The sequence below is a fragment of the Lissotriton helveticus genome, chromosome 3_2 (genome assembly GCF_964261635.1).
Source record: "Lissotriton helveticus chromosome 3_2, aLisHel1.1, whole genome shotgun sequence".
Lineage (NCBI taxonomy): Eukaryota > Metazoa > Chordata > Amphibia > Caudata > Salamandridae > Lissotriton > Lissotriton helveticus.
Genome location: NC_136062.1, coordinates 298,653,401 through 298,670,673, shown reverse-complemented (window position 1 = coordinate 298,670,673; position 17,273 = coordinate 298,653,401). Strand labels below are relative to the sequence as shown.

At 46.7% G+C, this 17,273-nt stretch overlaps 1 protein-coding gene across 2 annotated transcripts in view; it reads right to left on the bottom strand.

Annotated features, from left to right (window-relative positions):
* The window catches only part of KIF3A (kinesin family member 3A), a 302,929-nt gene that overhangs the window by 244,457 nt on the left and 41,199 nt on the right, over positions 1 to 17,273 (bottom strand). For both annotated transcript variants that reach the window (XM_078684196.1, XM_078684197.1), the window contains exon 3: positions 470 to 614. In XM_078684196.1, the coding sequence (XP_078540322.1) occupies positions 470 to 614 (145 nt within the window). The remainder of the gene's footprint in view (positions 1 to 469; positions 615 to 17,273) is intronic.

Genomic DNA, 17,273 nt, shown 5'->3' with positions numbered 1-17,273 from the left:
GCTTAACCAATCATGCAAATTGCACTAATATTTTTATTAGACTAAGGAGCAGAAATATATTTCAACACTGCATCCGTTGTAGAACACCTGTACGGATAAGGTCAATAACTGCATACCCACCACAAGATAATCAACCACCAAGGTTTAACGGACATTGGGGCATAAACGATAGGCGGCAGACACATGGTCCTACACTTCGGGACATAAAATTGTGCACACTTGTGAAATGATTGTCAAGTACAGGCGATATGCAAATGCACCCCCTGTTGTACAGATGCATGGACAACTATTGTTTGCCGCAATATTTACCAGTCATCTTTGGTACTGTTCATCTGTCGTCATTCACAATTCGTTTTTACAATCACAGAAAAAATGTAAGGCCACAAGAGGAATGTTCACTCTAGCAACATAAAAGAGGTGTCGTGAAAAATACCAGGCTCTCACAAAAAGCTTTATTTAATCGGTTTACCTGGTGTCCCCCTCCGCCTTTGCAATATGCCCAAATACATGAGCAAAGGAATTTGGAATTATCCCCCGAAGTTCTGGGACTGCGCGAACACCTTCCATTGTGAAAGTTTTTCCTGTTCCTGTTTGTCCATAAGCAAAAATTGTGCCTGTTATGATGAAATAAAGAAAACAAAAGTAAGTGCTAGTGCACCGTAATACAGTTTTTAAACAGTAGGTAAAAAAATCTATCATCTGAAACAGAGGCTCTGCTTAATAACGTGTACAGCCCAATAGTTTCGATTCGCCGCGGCATAATGATGGAGATGTGAAAGGTAGTAAGCAGGGAGTAAAACTGAGGGGGATGGTAAAAAAAGACTGAAATCAAAACGGGCCACTTTCTCCGGCTATACATTTCCCCACTAATACGAAATTAGCAACAATGGTTCCTATAACTATTGTTTGCCTTTTAATATGGATATTCAAAGAAAAATCAACTCAAACCATTACATTTTACGCAAAGCACCATAAAACATAAGATCACTTCTATACTCTTATCAACATTTAACTGAAAAGGAGCCTGCAAACCACAGTGAACATCTATTTTACCTAGAATCAGGTCATGTGCATGCAATCATGCTTTACGTGTTATAGATATCCTGTGCATAACTAACACCCGATCTAGTTCCCTAAAGCTTGAATTGTTTTAGCTTTGATCAGACAAGTACTCAAATGGTAATAATTTAGTTATGTAAGCAACTTTGTTTGAAAGGTTAGAACATGTATGTATTTATACCACACGTTGGTAGCTGTGGGAAGTTAAATTGCTGCACATCCATCACAACAGTAATGGTACATCTGAATCCTACATATGCATTAGAGAGAGAAACGGTGCTGCAGATTATGGACTGAAGGAGAGTCCAGGGAACTTACCAGCGACCTTCCCTTACAGCTCGACCAGACCCGTGGACACAGGGGCTCGCCTCCCGCTGCCGCACACAACACCTCAGGTGCGGCCACCGAGTGGAGCGCGGGTCTGCTGGACTCCAATTCCCAGCAGCCCTAGCGCCCGGATACCGCGCCAGGGGCGCATAAATTACAGCCTCTGCCCCCGCGACACGGGACGCGCGTGGGCGGTTGCCCGGGCTAAGCCCGGGCCCTCTGTGGCCCGAAGAGGCCCGAAGAGACTGGACTGGGCCATAGACTTTAATCCTGGCGGGGGGAGACTTACATATATTGAAGTGAGATTTTATCTTACATATGTTGTCGGTGCATTAGCATATTTGCACGCTTTGGTATTCTACTTCTATACTCTAGGACACACTAACTGTATTCATAAGATTTTTAGATGTCTCGGCCTAAAAACGACAATATTGTTCCTGGTTTAGGCACTATGGACAATTACCCAATTAAAAAGGTAAATCAGATCATCCATGATAGAAGGGCATCATTAATTAAGGCACAAGAAGATACCCCCCTCGTAGTGGTGGATAAAGTTACACCTACTAAACTTGAAACTGGAGTAAGGAAGGTCATGACGATTGTAGCACAAGTGCATACTGAGAGCCCGAAAGACCGGCCTGAGATCGTTACTAAAGTTCTTGAGCATACTTCGTCAGCACCTAAAATCGGTGAGAAAATATAGAAAAGCACGTGTGAGACGTGGGGGGAAGTACTGTAAGAAAAGAGTAGATGTAGTTGAACCAAAGAGGGGACATGCTTTTAATTTAATGACTGGAAAACAATCATCCTTGGGGCAAATGGGGACTATGATGTCGCCAAACTCTACAAATCATGCAGGGGGACTAAGTGGCCTGGTGAATTCTGGAGACTTGGAGGGTACAGTAGAAATGTTTTCTAAATCTAACATTGATGTTCCTCTGTTGTGTTCGCCCACCATTCCCGATTTGTCCATCCTATTCTCATTTAATAGCATTGATGACGAAGGTCTATCTAATTCCCCGAGATTTTCTACTCCATCTCCATCCCCTTCTAATACCAGTGAGATTACACCATTTAAGGTGAAAACCAAAAAAAGAGGGGGTGGACCCTTAAAAACTAGGGAAGCTAAAATACAAAAGAAGGCGTTGACCTTAACATCGCTGAACGCGGTTGACTTACTGACTCCAAATAAGTCCCCCTTATTTACAACAAATCGCCATTCTGGGGAGGATGGCCTGCTGGAAAAAATTGAAACTTTGATAAAAACACTTATCCACCCCCTGCTAGAAAAGACTAGGATGATTAACACACACCTAGACTTAATCGATAAAAAAGTAGAACGAAATACAAATCTACTGTCAGATTTGATGAAGGGGCTGACAAATGTAAACACTATAGTAAAGCCCGGGAAAACGTTGCCACAAGCACAGCAAGTCCCAGTACACTCTACCCTCCCTACAAAAGTTTGCCCCGGTGGGGAAAAATCATCCTGCGTCCCCCCCATAAAGGTGCAGACTCTCCTTCTACCAAAGAAGAAGTCAGAAATTATAGCCCAACCCACAATCATAGCGAGCGACCAGACGCCGATTGGGGGGAATAATCTGACTACAAAAGATAAGGTAGAACTCCCGCAAAGTAAGGCTATTAAGGATAATGGGGGTAGGTACACGCATAATACAAACTGGCAAACACGTAGAATAGTAGATTTACCGCCTGAAGCTGCGCCTTATGTGATTGTCATGGCGGGTGTCCCTGAGCTTTCTATAGCCACCAAGGAAGGTCATGGAGCCTTAAGAAATAAAGATACCTATTGGTTACGTAACAACGGACCCTTGCCTGCCCATATTAATGGGGAAATTCTAAATGTTAGGCGGTCAATATGGGTGGGGTCTCGACCAAAAGATAGGAAAGGGGATGTAATCATTATAAACTTTAAAGACCACAGAGCTGTTAGGCATATTGGGGATTGGTATGAGTCAAGAAGCAGCGATTCTATTTCTACACACTATCTTAGCTACTTCTATCCATACGTTTCAGCCCAATATCCTAAAACTCATGAATCAGAAAGGCAGTTTACAAAAAGGTTTGGTTCCAATCATTCTGGATATACTCAGAATCTTTCCTTCCAACCTCAGAGATTACCCAATTTCTATCCCAGGCAGCATTATCCACTAACCCCTAACCTTAATTCTAGGAATAATCAACTGTGGGATAACAGAGGCATAGTTCCATGTGTTTATAACATTCCTGTCCACAATCAGTTTGATGTATTCTCGGGTCTTGACTATGTGGATTGACAAAAACAGGGTATTTCTTCCACCAATATATCAGGATTAGGGGAGAGTAGTGATGAACTTAAGGAGAATAGAAGACTTCACGAGGCAAGGGAGGGCGACGACAATATTATTCAACCTTGCACAGTACCCACTGTGATTCATGGAAACAATGAGGAGGAAGGTTGCATGATATCTAGTAACCATGACTTAAAAGATGGGGGGAAGTGCAGAACAGCTTGCCACTCGATAGGATGTAGGGATTTGACTAATGCACCAGTGGGTGATTGCCCAGTAAAAGAGCATAAAAAATCCTGTACATTTTTATTTTGGAATGTGGCAGGATTGAGGCAGAAGATTAGTAACCCAACCTGGGAAAGCGTCATAAATGGATCAGACATCCTGGCTCTACAAGAAACCTGGACTACTGATCCAGTATTCTTAAATGGGTATAGAACCTTTTTTACTCCGGCCACGGGGGTCAATTCGGGAGAGCAAAGGGCGGTTTAATCACGTTCCTTTCGAATCGGCTTAAGTATGAGCAGGTAAATTTTACGTCCAAATCCAGTTATTATCAAGTAATCAGGTTAAATAATAAGGGAATTAACTTGGTCTTGATAAACTTTTATAATAATATCCCTAAACACGAAATCATCAGCACTTTAAAAATGCTGAGGGAAGATATACAATATGAACTTGATAAAAAGGACAGGGAAGTAACAATCTTATGGGGGGGGATTTTAATTGTCCACTCTGTAAAAAGGGCAAACAGGGCATCTGTGGACTAATGCTAGAACAGGATATTAACCTAACGCATTTTGATCACTCTTTCTTAGGGGATACTTTAAATGAAATACTGTTTATGTATAATATGGGATATGCTAATGAAATTGCCCAAAAACCAACCCCTTTTGCCCCCACATTTATAGGTAGAGGAGCTTTAACTACAATTGATTTTATCATTTCCTCAAATAGCTATAGTTATAATATTAATGGGCTAAAGATTATGGAGGTACCTTTAAGTGACCATCTCCCCCAAATAATGGAGGTTGAAAACCCATTTCTGGAGCAGCATGATGACATGCATCCTTCATATATAATTCCAGATGTAGTTCTCGGGAGACAAAATGGGTATACTCTAAATTGGGGAAAGGTGGTTCCAGAAACGCTCCTAGAAAAATTGTTGAATGCCTGTTCGGATAGTTTTGTAATATGCTTGAATGAGCAGTCTAATAGCGAACAGATTATAAAGCATTTCAACACCATAGCTACCACTATCAGAAACTGTTTGTGGGTGGAGGCAAAAAACAAGGTGAAGGGTAATAAAAGTTGGTTTGATAAAGCATGTACAAGGGCACTAACTGACTTGAAACATGCTATTCATAGCACACCCCGTGATCCCCTACAAATAAGAGCCCTTAGGAAAATATATAATGAGGCCCTAAAGAAAAGGAAAGATGTTATAAAGAAGGAGGCCCTAGAAGCGTTATGTGTAGCATCACAGTCAAACGATGTATCTGCTTTTTGGAGGGCCGTAAATGCCCCTCTTCTTTATGACAATTGCAAGGCACGAATAGAGATTGCTATTGCTGAGGAGGACTGGGTGAAACAATTTTCTAACCTTTATAGGTGCCAAGATGTCAGTCCTATAATAGGCCCAACTAAAATGGATAATATAGTGCAAGGGGTTGAGAAACTGGTGATAACATTGGAGAAGTCATGTCGGCCCTGAAAGCAACTAAAGGAGGCAAGGCCGCAGGTCCTGACGGGATCCCAGCTGACCTATATAAAGCTAATTGCGGGATCTGGGGCCCCATGCTGGTACAACTCTTTAATGCGGCACTAGCAAGGGGTCTGAACCTGTCTTGGTTTACTTCGGTCATTGTACCGATCTACAAGAAGGGAGATAGGCAAGATTGCGTTTGCTATAGACCTATCTCCCTCTTGGACTCCTCCATAAAAATCCTTGGCAGAGTAATCCTGGCAAGACTCCAAAGCTGGGCTGAAGAGAATGAGATAATGAGTGATCTACAGTTTGGATTTCAGAAGGGCATAGGGACAATAGAACAATGTTTAAATTTAATGATTGTCCAACAAAAAATATACAAGGGTAAAGGGCGAACGCTTGTATCTTACGTTTGTTGACCTTACGTCAGCATTCGATTGTGTGTCACATGCGAAACTTTGGGAAACTTTAAAATGTTTGGGTGTGGAACCCTCAATCATTTGCTTTTTAAGAGAATTATATGCGGGAGCTACGGCTTCGGTTCGATATGGAAAGGGGGCGAATGTACCAGAAATTTTGGTGTTGATCGAGGAGTACGCCAGGGGTGTGTCCTGGCTCCTTTTTTATTTCTGGTCTACATTAATGGACGTGAGCGGAGCCTGCTTCAGGGGTGCAGGGATGTGCCTAGGGTTGGCCGGAGGCCTATCCCTGCACTCCTGTATGCGGATGATGCAGTCCTGATGGCTCGGTCCCCCTTGGCCCTCCAAAAGTTGATAATAGCCTTTGAAAAGTTCATGATGAGTTTGGACTTGAAGATAAATTGTAGTAAAACCTTCTCCATGAACTGTGGTAAAAGAACTGGAAAGCAAATGAGAAGAATGTATATAAAAAATATTCCCTTGGAAAATACCGCTTCTTTCCCTTATCTTGGCATTTTGTTCCATGAATCAGGGGGTTGGACAAGTGCAGTTAAGGCCAGAACACTATTGTTCTTAAAAACAATAATGGCCTTAAAGAACTTTATTAAAAAACTGGGTAAAAAGCAAAAAAGAGAAACTTTAACAATATATAATGCCACGTGTAGATCGGTAGCTTTGTATGGCTCGGCCCTATGGGGATATGCGAACATAAACTCAATCCAAAAAGCCGAAAACAAGTTTATGAGGGATGTACTAGCAGTACCACAAAGTGTGGCGACTTATATCTGCCACACTGAACTAGGACAACCTCATATATCGGACATAATTAGAACACAACCCATCCTTTTGTGGCACAGGGTGTGGACAACGAATGAGTGTGTTATGAACCGGTCTATGCTCCAGGATATGTTACAATTGGAAAATGTGGGTAGGTTTGAGTGGCTAGAGTACGTAAAACGTTTCCTCGTTGAAATTGGCTCCCAACAATATTATGATGATCCACTCACTATGGTTCACATATCTAGGAAATTGTTGAGTAAGCAATGCATGGAATACCTAGAGGAGAAGAGAAGACGAGATGAAATGAAAAACAAGACTGTTACCTCGCATCTCCTAGTAATAACTGGTGAAAAGATCCAGCCGTATTGAACGCTACCGATGTCTAACTATGACCGTTTTCTCTTGACCCGTTTTAGACTAAATATTGTTTTTAGACTCTTGTCCTTCCCAGTAATGAATTCATGGTCTCAAAATTTGCCTATGTGTCCATGTGATGATCCGTCGTGCCAATCTGATATTCATATTTTATTTTTTTGTAAATTTTATATTTTAACTCGTAGAAAATTCCTTATTCCAATTCTTAAAGAAATGAATTTAAATAGATGTCGCCCAGCATTTCAAGAACTTCAGAGAATGGACACTGTTTTAACTGTTGATGTAGTTTTATGTTTTTTTTAAATTTGTTTTTAAATTACGGAAAACAATTGATTTTAATGAAATTTAATGATATGGCTCTTTTAAAAAATTTCCCTGTGTAAATTGTAAATCATGTTGTGAACTTTTATGGTTACTATCTTTTAACCGAATAAAGTACTTTTTGACTTTTGACTTTGACTAAACATCTCGCTACCTCAGAGTGTCACCTTAGCTTCCTGCCAGATGGCTTTGGCCAACATTAAAAACAAAAATATTGCACTAGAGCACTAAAATTCAATTATAAGTGAGAGAATCAAAGTTCTCAAAGTTTACTTAATAAACAGGATTGTATTGTTTAGAACCAGCTAAAGGAAACAAATTATCTGTACGGTCAAGGCATGTTTCGTCCCATCAGATTTCCTCAAGGCAAAACTGGATAATTTCAGGGACAGGGTTTGATGCAAACAAAATAATGTGATCAACCGTGGCTCCAAGAAAAGTGTTGGAGACCTATGTTGCCGATGTCCAAGGAGTGAATGGAAAAGATGATGCCAGAAAACACGTGTTCGCTGTACAAATAATTTGTTTTCCTCTGCTTGTTCTAATCAATACAGTCAACTGTTAGCAAAAGAAACTTTGTGAAGGGGGGCGGAGCTAGCCAGCAAGCGAGATGGACGCTTGAAGCCGGAGCTCTGCAGTGTGCAGACTAATAATCCTTAAATCATAGCTTTAGAGCGGAAATAAGCGCTCATCTCCCTTTCCCCTAGCAGCCCGGAGGTAGAGACGATGGGCGACACCCGAAAAGCAGAGGGAATACGATCCTGTGGGAGCCGACGGCCGGTGTGCCCTGGGACCCTGCAGGCCGTGAAGCAGCTGACTCGGGTGAATCCTGCGGCTGGGCAGCGTAGCGCGATGTGCGGCTGCTGGCTGAGAGGGTGAACCGGAGCACTGGTACTCGGCTCCGACATCGGCTGCGAGCAGTTACATCTGGGGCGAGAGGTCGGAAGCGCTATTCACTAACATAGCACGGAGCGGCTGCACCTGTTGCGGCGCCTCCCCTTCCCCCCCCCCTCCAACGGCCGCAGTACCGGGAGATTGGTCGGAGACCGCGTGGGCCTTAAAATAACTGTGTGGCACTGCAGCTTCTAGAGCCTAAGTATGTCCGTACCTCAAACGAAAGGGTGAAGCCCGCTGAGAGCCTCGAGAGATGCATCGCAACTAGTTTCGTGAGGACGGCGGTCAGGGCCAGGGCCACGCAAAGCCAGCTCTGAGAGTTTAATAACGGCTGTGGGAGAGGTGGATGAGTAGAGCCTGACCCATGCACGTGCGCCGCCCTCTGGCCTGGGCTGAGCGTTTGGGGCACACCAGATTCTTGTGGATGATACTAGCCTGAGTTGGCCCCTTGTGTTAACGGAGGGAGGACGCCCCCCCACCCCCCTGGAGAGCTGCTTGGCGGTGGTTTGGTGACTAGTGCCCCTGCAAAGAACCTTATGGGTAACAGCTGACTGTGGCTAGCTTTTCCCCCTTTTGCGGCATTGGCCTGGAGGCGTCTCTAGGATCCACGGTGAGGCCCCTACTGCACTCCGTGCTGAGGGGGTGAGGCGGCGGGTCCTGCCCGCTGTCGCGGCGGTGCTCTGACAGTGGCGGATGAGGTGGGACCGATTTCCCCGGAAGACGCCCGGTGAGAGACCAAATTACATCTCTCTGGGGGGTAATCGCTTGGCGGAGCGTGGCTAGGTTCTGCTCTGGCCGTAGGAGGTGTCTTGTTTGAGGCTTGGAGGCCGGGGTCTTGTAGAGTTGCCTGGGGAGACTGCCCACCCCTCACGAACGGAGCAGCGGATTTCTCTTTCCTTGTGTAGTGAGGGCCTGCAGCCTTAAACCGAGAGAACTTCCCTGCCCGGAGGATAGAACGTGAGACTCCTCTGTTGACGTGTGGGCTGACGGACACACGATGGGTGAAGGTGATAAAACCCAGAGCTGACTGCCCTTTGAGCAAAGGAGGCTGCAACAGCACAGCCCACTTCCAGAGAGCAGGGCGGAAGAGCGTCCAGAGGAGACGCAGGGGGGAGCTCGGACATCAAAAACATGCTGCTTTCCATGGAACAGAGTCTCCAGTCTAGTATTTCTGCGCTAGGCACCAAAATGGATGCTATGAACTATAAGATGGACCGCATAGCAGAGCGTCTAGATAAACACGCAGAAAGGCATGATATGGCCGATGGAGGATGACGGAGGTTGAGGAGGCGCAAACAGACTTGGACACGGCGCAAAAAAAGATGGAGAGAATGATGCAGGCCCTACAGGACAAGACTGAGGACTTGGAAGCGTGTTCGCGGCGGAGTAATCTTCGCATCACGGGCCTTCCTGAGAGCACACACACCGGCCCCATGGAGCAATTCGTGGAGAAGCTCCTCACCACGCTCCTGGGAGAAGGAGTGTTCTCGGACATGTTTATAGTGGAACGAGCGCACAGGTCCCTGGGCCCGCGCCCCAAACCGGGAGCGCCTCCTCGACCCATAATAGCAAAGCTACTTAACTATCGCGACAGGGACACTGCTCTCAGGCTGGCCAGGTCCAAACAATCGCTGCAATATGAAGGGTCAGCTAGATCTCTGTATCCAGACTTTACGGCGAAGGTTCAGGAAGAGCGCAACCAATTTATTCCACACAAGAAGCGTCTCAGGGAGATGGGTCTGGACTATGCGCTACTATACCCCGCTAAATTACGCGTAAACAGGAGATGTCACTCGCATATATTTACGGACCCCAAGGAATTGCAACAGGCGATGAAGCGATGGTCGAAGGATCAGAACTCGGACAATAAGGAGGAGCCAGGCATGGGTGAGAGCGGCAGTCGTTTGGATGACCAGGACTAAGTGTCTGCTGTGGCACTGACATTTGCTGCTCACCGGGGAAGTAGTTAGCGACGGCGGCCCTGATCGGCCCTTGCGGCAAGGTCGCTAGAGAGAGCGGAATCGTCACCGGGAAATGAAGACTACAGACAGATAAGTGATTTGGGACATGGGGGGGGGGGGGGGAGAGGGATTGAATGATGACTCGGACACTTGGTTAATGTTTATTTGTTACAGCACCCCGCTCTGGACACTTTAGAAATGCTAAGAACTGCACAGCGGACGTATATAGTGCAGAGATATATGCGTTGAGAGGAGCAGCGGGGGTGTTCTTGCTACGAATTAAGGATAGCGGTGCGTAGCTCTGATTCCATGGTCTGTGCATGGCGGAAGCAGGTGAAGGGCTGAACGAGGAACCTGAGATTTGGGGAGAGACTATGACTCAAGGCTACCTCGGCCCCTGCGCGTTAAACATGGTTGAACTGTTAGTATTCGCAGTTGGGGTTCTGATGTCGGGGTGGGGTGTAGGGGCTAGATTTCTGATGGGCCATGTTGGGGAAGGTCTACTGTGGGTGGGGGTGGGGGGAGTTGGGAGAAAGTTCGATGAGCTATTGATTGTTCCACCAGTCAGAACGGTGACTTCATGTTGCACTATGCCGCCTTGTTGTTATTGCTCATCCCTACAGTACAGATGGCAAGTATTACCGAAGTGCGTGTAGAAGGTGCTAGGGAGACCCTTAGAGCTCTAACCTGGAATGTAAGGGGGTTGAACGATTATCGGAAACTCAGGAAAGTGTGGAATTACTTGCAGAGACACCACATTGACTTAGCTCTTATTCAGGAAACTCATCTCCCACTCACGAGCAAAATACTTCTTAGTAGGGGCCTATCAGGAAACATCACAGTGGCGGGATTCACAACACATTCTAGAGGGGTCCTGACATGGGTAAATCCCAGATCTAAACTAGCGTTGTGTTTGTTGCAAGCAGACCCAGAGGGCAGGTATCTAATTTCGAGATGCACGGGGAAGGGGCATGACCTCATTGTTGTTAATGTGTATGGCCCTAATTACGACTCCCCAGACTTTTACGAGAAGCTGGCGATGAATTGCCGAGAATATTCCACGGCGCAAATGCTCTGGGGAGGAGACTTCAACCTGGTGATGGATCCAGACTTAGACAGGTCTTCAGGCCCTCCGCGAAGACCTTCTGCGGCGGCTATGACACTCCAAGCTGAGCTCCTAACGTTAGACCTCGATGAGTGGAGAGGCAGGAACGCTAACAGGGGAGGGTACACGCACTATTCAGCATATCACGACATTCATACTAGGATTGACTACTGGCTGGCCTCCTTCTCAGTCTCTAGACATATACAATCATGCTCGGTGCTGGCACGCACTCTTTTAGATCACTCACCGCTCCTCTTGGTCCTGGAGACCCCGCTAGTTAGAATTCCCCCTTTCACGTGGCGCTTTCCCCCGTACTCGCTACTGGATGAAACCGTCCGGGGGGAGTTGGCCGTAGAGATTGACTCCTTTTTTTAAACAAATATAGGTTCGGTAGATAGCTTCCAGACAGTATGGGAAACATTTAAGGTATTTATACGCGGAGTAGCTATGGCAAAACACTCAAGTGTCCTAAAATCAATACGTCAATGTTTGAAATATTTAGAGACGCAGCTAGCCGAACTAGAGAAGCAACAGCTGCACGACCCCAATCCTCCTTAGTGGAAGAAATCAAGACACTTATTGCAGAATTTAATGAGGAGGCGGACAGGGAAGTACGTCATATGGGGAAATATGCGACTGCGAGAACATATGGGGAGAGTGAGCGACCAAGTTCTCTCTTAGCCAAAATACTGCGCAACAGCAAGAGTATCCCGAAATTAACTGAGCTAGAAACGGCCGCTGGTGTCACTGTCACGACTGATGATGAGATTCTGAATGAGTTTCGAGAATTCTATTCAGGGCTCTACAAGTCCAGGACGGAGAATCTTGAGGCTGACATGGATGATTACCTAGAACATATACAAATGCCCTTATTACCAAACTCACAACTGGAGTTCTTAATGTCCCCTATTCAAAAGGAAGAGCTATCGGACGCATTAGCCAGTACGCACAGTGCTCCTGGGGCGGATGGCCTGACAGTGGGTTTTTACAAGGCATTCAAAGACAAACTAATCCCTCATCGGTCTACTCTCTTTGATGATGTGTGTGTGGAGGGTAGTATGCCACAGTCGATGCGAGAGGCATTAATAGTGACCATTCTCAAGCCTGGCAAGCCCCCCAATGTATGCGGTTCATACAGACCATTGTCTCTCCTAAACGTTGACGCGAAATTATACGCCAAGATACTAGCGACACGGCTGGCTCTTATAGCCCCTGAGCTGGTTGCCCCGGAGCAAGCAGGCTTTGTGCCAGGTAGGAACCTTACTTACAATATTCGCATTGTACTTGGGACCATACAACATGTAAGGCAGGACGCGAAGGCTGTTGCCATCTTCCTGGATATGGAGAAGGCCTTCGACTCCGTGGAGTGGCCTTTCATGTTGCGAGTTCTGCGTCGGCTGGGCCTAGGTGAGGCGTTCTTACAAATGATTGGGGCGTTGTATTGGAAGCCAACGGCCAGACTACGCATAGGTGACCGCGTATCCGATCCCTTCGAGATTAGCAGGGGCACTAGACAAAGGTGCCCGCACTCGCCTTTACTGTATGCATTAGTGGCTGAACCATTGGCTTGTGCGCTGAGGGAGTATCACAGGCACCGGGGCGTAAGTTTCCCGACGTATAAAATTGTCATCTCGACATACGCGGATGACACATTGCTTTATGTCCGCAATCCGGAGGTGAACCTGACTCCTGTATTGAGGGAGGTGGTTTGCTTTGGTGCGCTTTCTGGGCTCAGAATAAACTGGAATAAATCAGTTGTGTTCCCGCTAACCCCAGTGACGGAACGGTTTGATATGGAATACCCACTGTATTGGTCGACGGACCCGGTGCGGTATCTTGGCATCATAATACACACAGATGCAGATGTCCTTTTCCGCGATAACTATGGTGTAGCGTTCAGTAAACTAGAAGATGACGTAGAGAAGTGGTGCAAACTCCCGCTATCATTGATGGGCCATATTGCCATTATGAAAATGGTGGTGCTGCCCCGGTTCCTGTTTCTATTTAACAATTTACCCATAGTACTGTCGAAAGGTTTCTTTAGAACCCTGACGAAGATTATGGTTTGCTTGGCCTGGGGCGGGAAACAACCAAGAGTGCAGTGGACTACGCTTACACTACCATATGAATTGGGAGGCCTAGGCGCTCCGGAAATGGAACGATATTACAGAGTAGCCCAGGCTGCCCATCTGCACACGTGGATACACGGAGGAGCAGACATACGCCATGTGCACATTGAACAGCTGTTTGCGGACCCACTTCCGCTGCCGGCCACGATATGTACCTCCAAGGACCGCAGAATTGGAGTCCTGGACTCGATCACTGCTACAAACCACGCATGGCACGCGTTGCTGCAGGCCAGAGATGGAACCTTGCTTTACTCTCCATTGATGGCTGTAGAGTGGGCGCTGTGGTTGACGCCAGTCGAGGAGAAAGGTGTCGTCCAGGCGCTGAATGGGCTGGGAATTAGGACGGCGGGTGAGTTGTTTGTAGATGGGAAGGCGAGAACCTGGGGACAAATAGCACTCACATCGGAGGGGACTTCGCTGCTACAGCGTTTTCAGTTTCACAGGGTCCGTAGTGCGCTGATGGAACTCTTGGGTCCGGATCTGGAAGAACCCCCGGAGGTGCCGGAACGTACTCACGTCATTAAAACAGTATCATCACAAAAATTGATAACTCACCTATATAAAGCAATTGTATCGCACAGAGGTCAGGAACCCTCGAAAGTCAGACTCGCGTGGCAGCGGGACTTGCAGATCACGATAGATGACACTATGTGGAAATACAGCTGCATGAGCACCAAGAGGCTGTCATTGAATGGCCGACACCGGCTGATCCACTTTAAATTCTTGCAAAGAGTGTACTACACTCCGGAACGGCTACACAGATATGGCCTTCGACAGTCTTCTGAGTGTGTGAGATGTCATGCGCCCAACGCAGACTTCATACATCTGGCGTGGGGATGCCCGAGAATACGCACATTCTGGGAGGAGGTGATTGCGGAAATGGGAGAGATACTGGAAATGGAGCTGCCCGCTGACCCTGCCCTGGCACTGCTCGGCCACTCCAGGGGTCTGCCCGCGGCGATTAGACGACTGACAGGCATGGGCATGCTAATGGCCCGACGGGTAGTAGCACAATGCTGGATGCGGGGCCCGATCCCAACCAGGAGAAGGTGGGCTCGAGACATGCTTTTTTGCTGCACGCAATCGGAGCACTATAGTGAGCTACTCCCTCCCACGAGTCGCCCGAAGAACTTCTGGAGCCTGTATCAAGCATTTAGGAGCTCTAGAGAGAGTGATCCCGACACACAGGCAGATGGACAAGAGGAGACAGTATAGCAGAGAAATAGAACGTAGCGACCCTTACACCCTCATAACAAGTGAAATCCCAGATGGATGGGGGAAGGAGGCTGGTCAGGGACTCCGGGATATGTAGCAGACAGTCAGTAACTTGGGTTGGGTGCCGCTGGGGTTTTTTTTTTTTTTTTAGCACTTTCGGACCGGGCTGATCAGGTCGGGACACGCACCACTAACCCAAACGGGGGGGCACTACATTTAGTAGAGGGCTTCTGAGGGTAGGCGGGACATGTAAATAGATCGTAGGCTGGGGAACAAGTTAACGCAGTTGGGGGGGTACAGGGATTTACATGCTTGGGGAAGGGGGGGTAGTTTCAGAAGGATATACACAGGTGAGGGTAGATTCAGAATATCAAAATACACCGCTGCCACTATTATACTAGGATGTGTTTTTCTGTGGAGTAGACGTGTTCGTCGCCAAGGACCACAGCAAGTTGGTACTAAAGTGCAATAACAGTCAAGTCAAATTGTTATTTTGGTTCTGGGTTGTAAACGCCCCGGACCCCAGGGATGTCGGCATTTTGGCTGTGTACTATCGGACTGTCCCACAGTCCAGCTATTTCTGTGTTCGCTGCCGGCCCTTGGGGTTGTAGGCTGCAAGCTGTGTATAACCTTCAGTTGGCAAATAAAGGTGTTTTTAAAAAAATAAAAAAAAAATTGTGAAATCTGGATCTCTCACTTCTCACTGGATTTGAGTGGCCTTATGCAATATTTTTAAGTTAGAGAATGCATTTTGTTTGACACGCCAGGACAAGAACTGCAAATCTGCAAAAAGTGTTCCACTTCACTTCCGCAAACTATATAATTATTGTAATTCTGCAACATTCATGATGACAGGAACAAAAAAAAAAGAAAGAAACTCCTACTGTTAGCACAAGAATTATCTTTATTTGTGTCACATGAACTACCGGCGAAGTCCACAAACTTTGCAATTCCAAGAAAAGTTGTCAACTTTACCTTCAGAGGTTTAATTCCGCACAACACTCACCAGAAAGCCCAATCTGAATAATGGCCAGTGGCACTATTGTTTCCAGAGAGGAGTACGTTATATCCCTCTTCAGCAACAAGGTTAGAAGAAGATATTGATCTATTCTCCGTAGTAGAACTCTTGGGAACCACCAGCGACTAGAGCAGGCCTCTCAAACAAGTAGCTCGCAAGCTACTGTTAGCTCTCTAGCTACATGTCAGTAGCTCTTTTGTGAGCAGCACACCCTACTAAATTAGGACCTTTTGCTTGTCTGAATTAATATATGTGCACCAAGCTTGAAAGGCGTTTATTTTTTTGAACTCATAAGCTGATGTTTGGACAAAAACGGTTGAATTCCCGAATTACATTTAAAGCTGATGTTTGGCTGATAAGTCGTGGGGAATTGGCGAGACTCATTGCTAATATCTTTGTGTCAGAGGCATTGCAGATATGGCTATGTATGCCTTATATAGAGGCATTACACATTGAAACGGCGTTTTAAACATTACTGCTTGCAGCTATGCCTAATGAATTGATGTGATTACTGCTGGGAATCTTGTATAGGGTGGCCACTAATGTAATCAGGTCTGATGTGGTCACTATTACACTAAATGATATATAAACGTGGTGGATGGAAATATTTTATTAATCTCAGCCTCTGGTAATTACTCGGGGCTCATCACAGTCCATTGTTATTTTGCACACCATGCTACCTCAGTTGGACCCAGCCATATGGAATTCAGTCTTGACCCTGCTCCAATGAGAGCAGTGTAGCCCAAACTGCTAGGCCAGGTCCTCCCTGAAACGGAAGACAAGCAACCCAGAACCGGTTTCACTCCAGTTAGGGATCATCAACCAAGTATAGCTTTGTTCAAGTAACAGGGTGCATGGGACCGACATTTGGGCATACCCATCTCACTTAGGGCAGCACATTGAATGCCCAAAAATAGTGATGGATTGAATGCTTGAATTAATCTCAGCCTGTGGTAATTAGTCGGGCCACATCCCAGTCCATCCTTATTACAACACTAACAATATCAGTAGCTGAGAATGATTTTCATTGAATATAAGTAGCTCTTCTTAAAGAAAAGGAAGGAGGAGGGGTGTGGCTTGCACGAGCAAGATGGTGGACGCGATCTAAACTCGCTACGCTACACACCCTAGTTATCCGTGAATTATTCACGCACTTAACATCATCTGACTGCCCCGGGACAACCCCGACGAGCGCAGGAGCTCGCCGGTCGCGCCGCTCCCCCTGAGGGGGAGCCTGAGGGATTGGCCCGTGCCGCTGCCCGAAGACAAGAACCGAACAGCGTCGGCGGGGATGCACCCCCTGGGGAGGCCAGAAGAGAGCTGCTCGAGACCCCGACAAAGAGAGGCATCCCTTGCTCGGGTGCCAGAGGGATGGATAGCAGCAGCTGGTAAATCTGGCGCTTTTGGCTGCAGTGGAGAGAGCGGTGAGTGGTTGGGCGGAACAAACCGATTCACTTGCGGTGGCCCTGGAGCTTGTGTGCTGGGCGACATCGGGATAGGCCTGAGTTCTACACTTGCGGCGGAGGAAAGCCCCCCTCACTCCGTTTGGGAAGGAAGGCCTGAAGAGCAGGCGAGAGGTGGAGGAGTCTGTCCGCAACGGTGCATCAGAGCGTGCCACGGCATAAGTGTAGGCCCAACGAGGAGGCAGATGTGACCCTGAAAGCGGCGGTC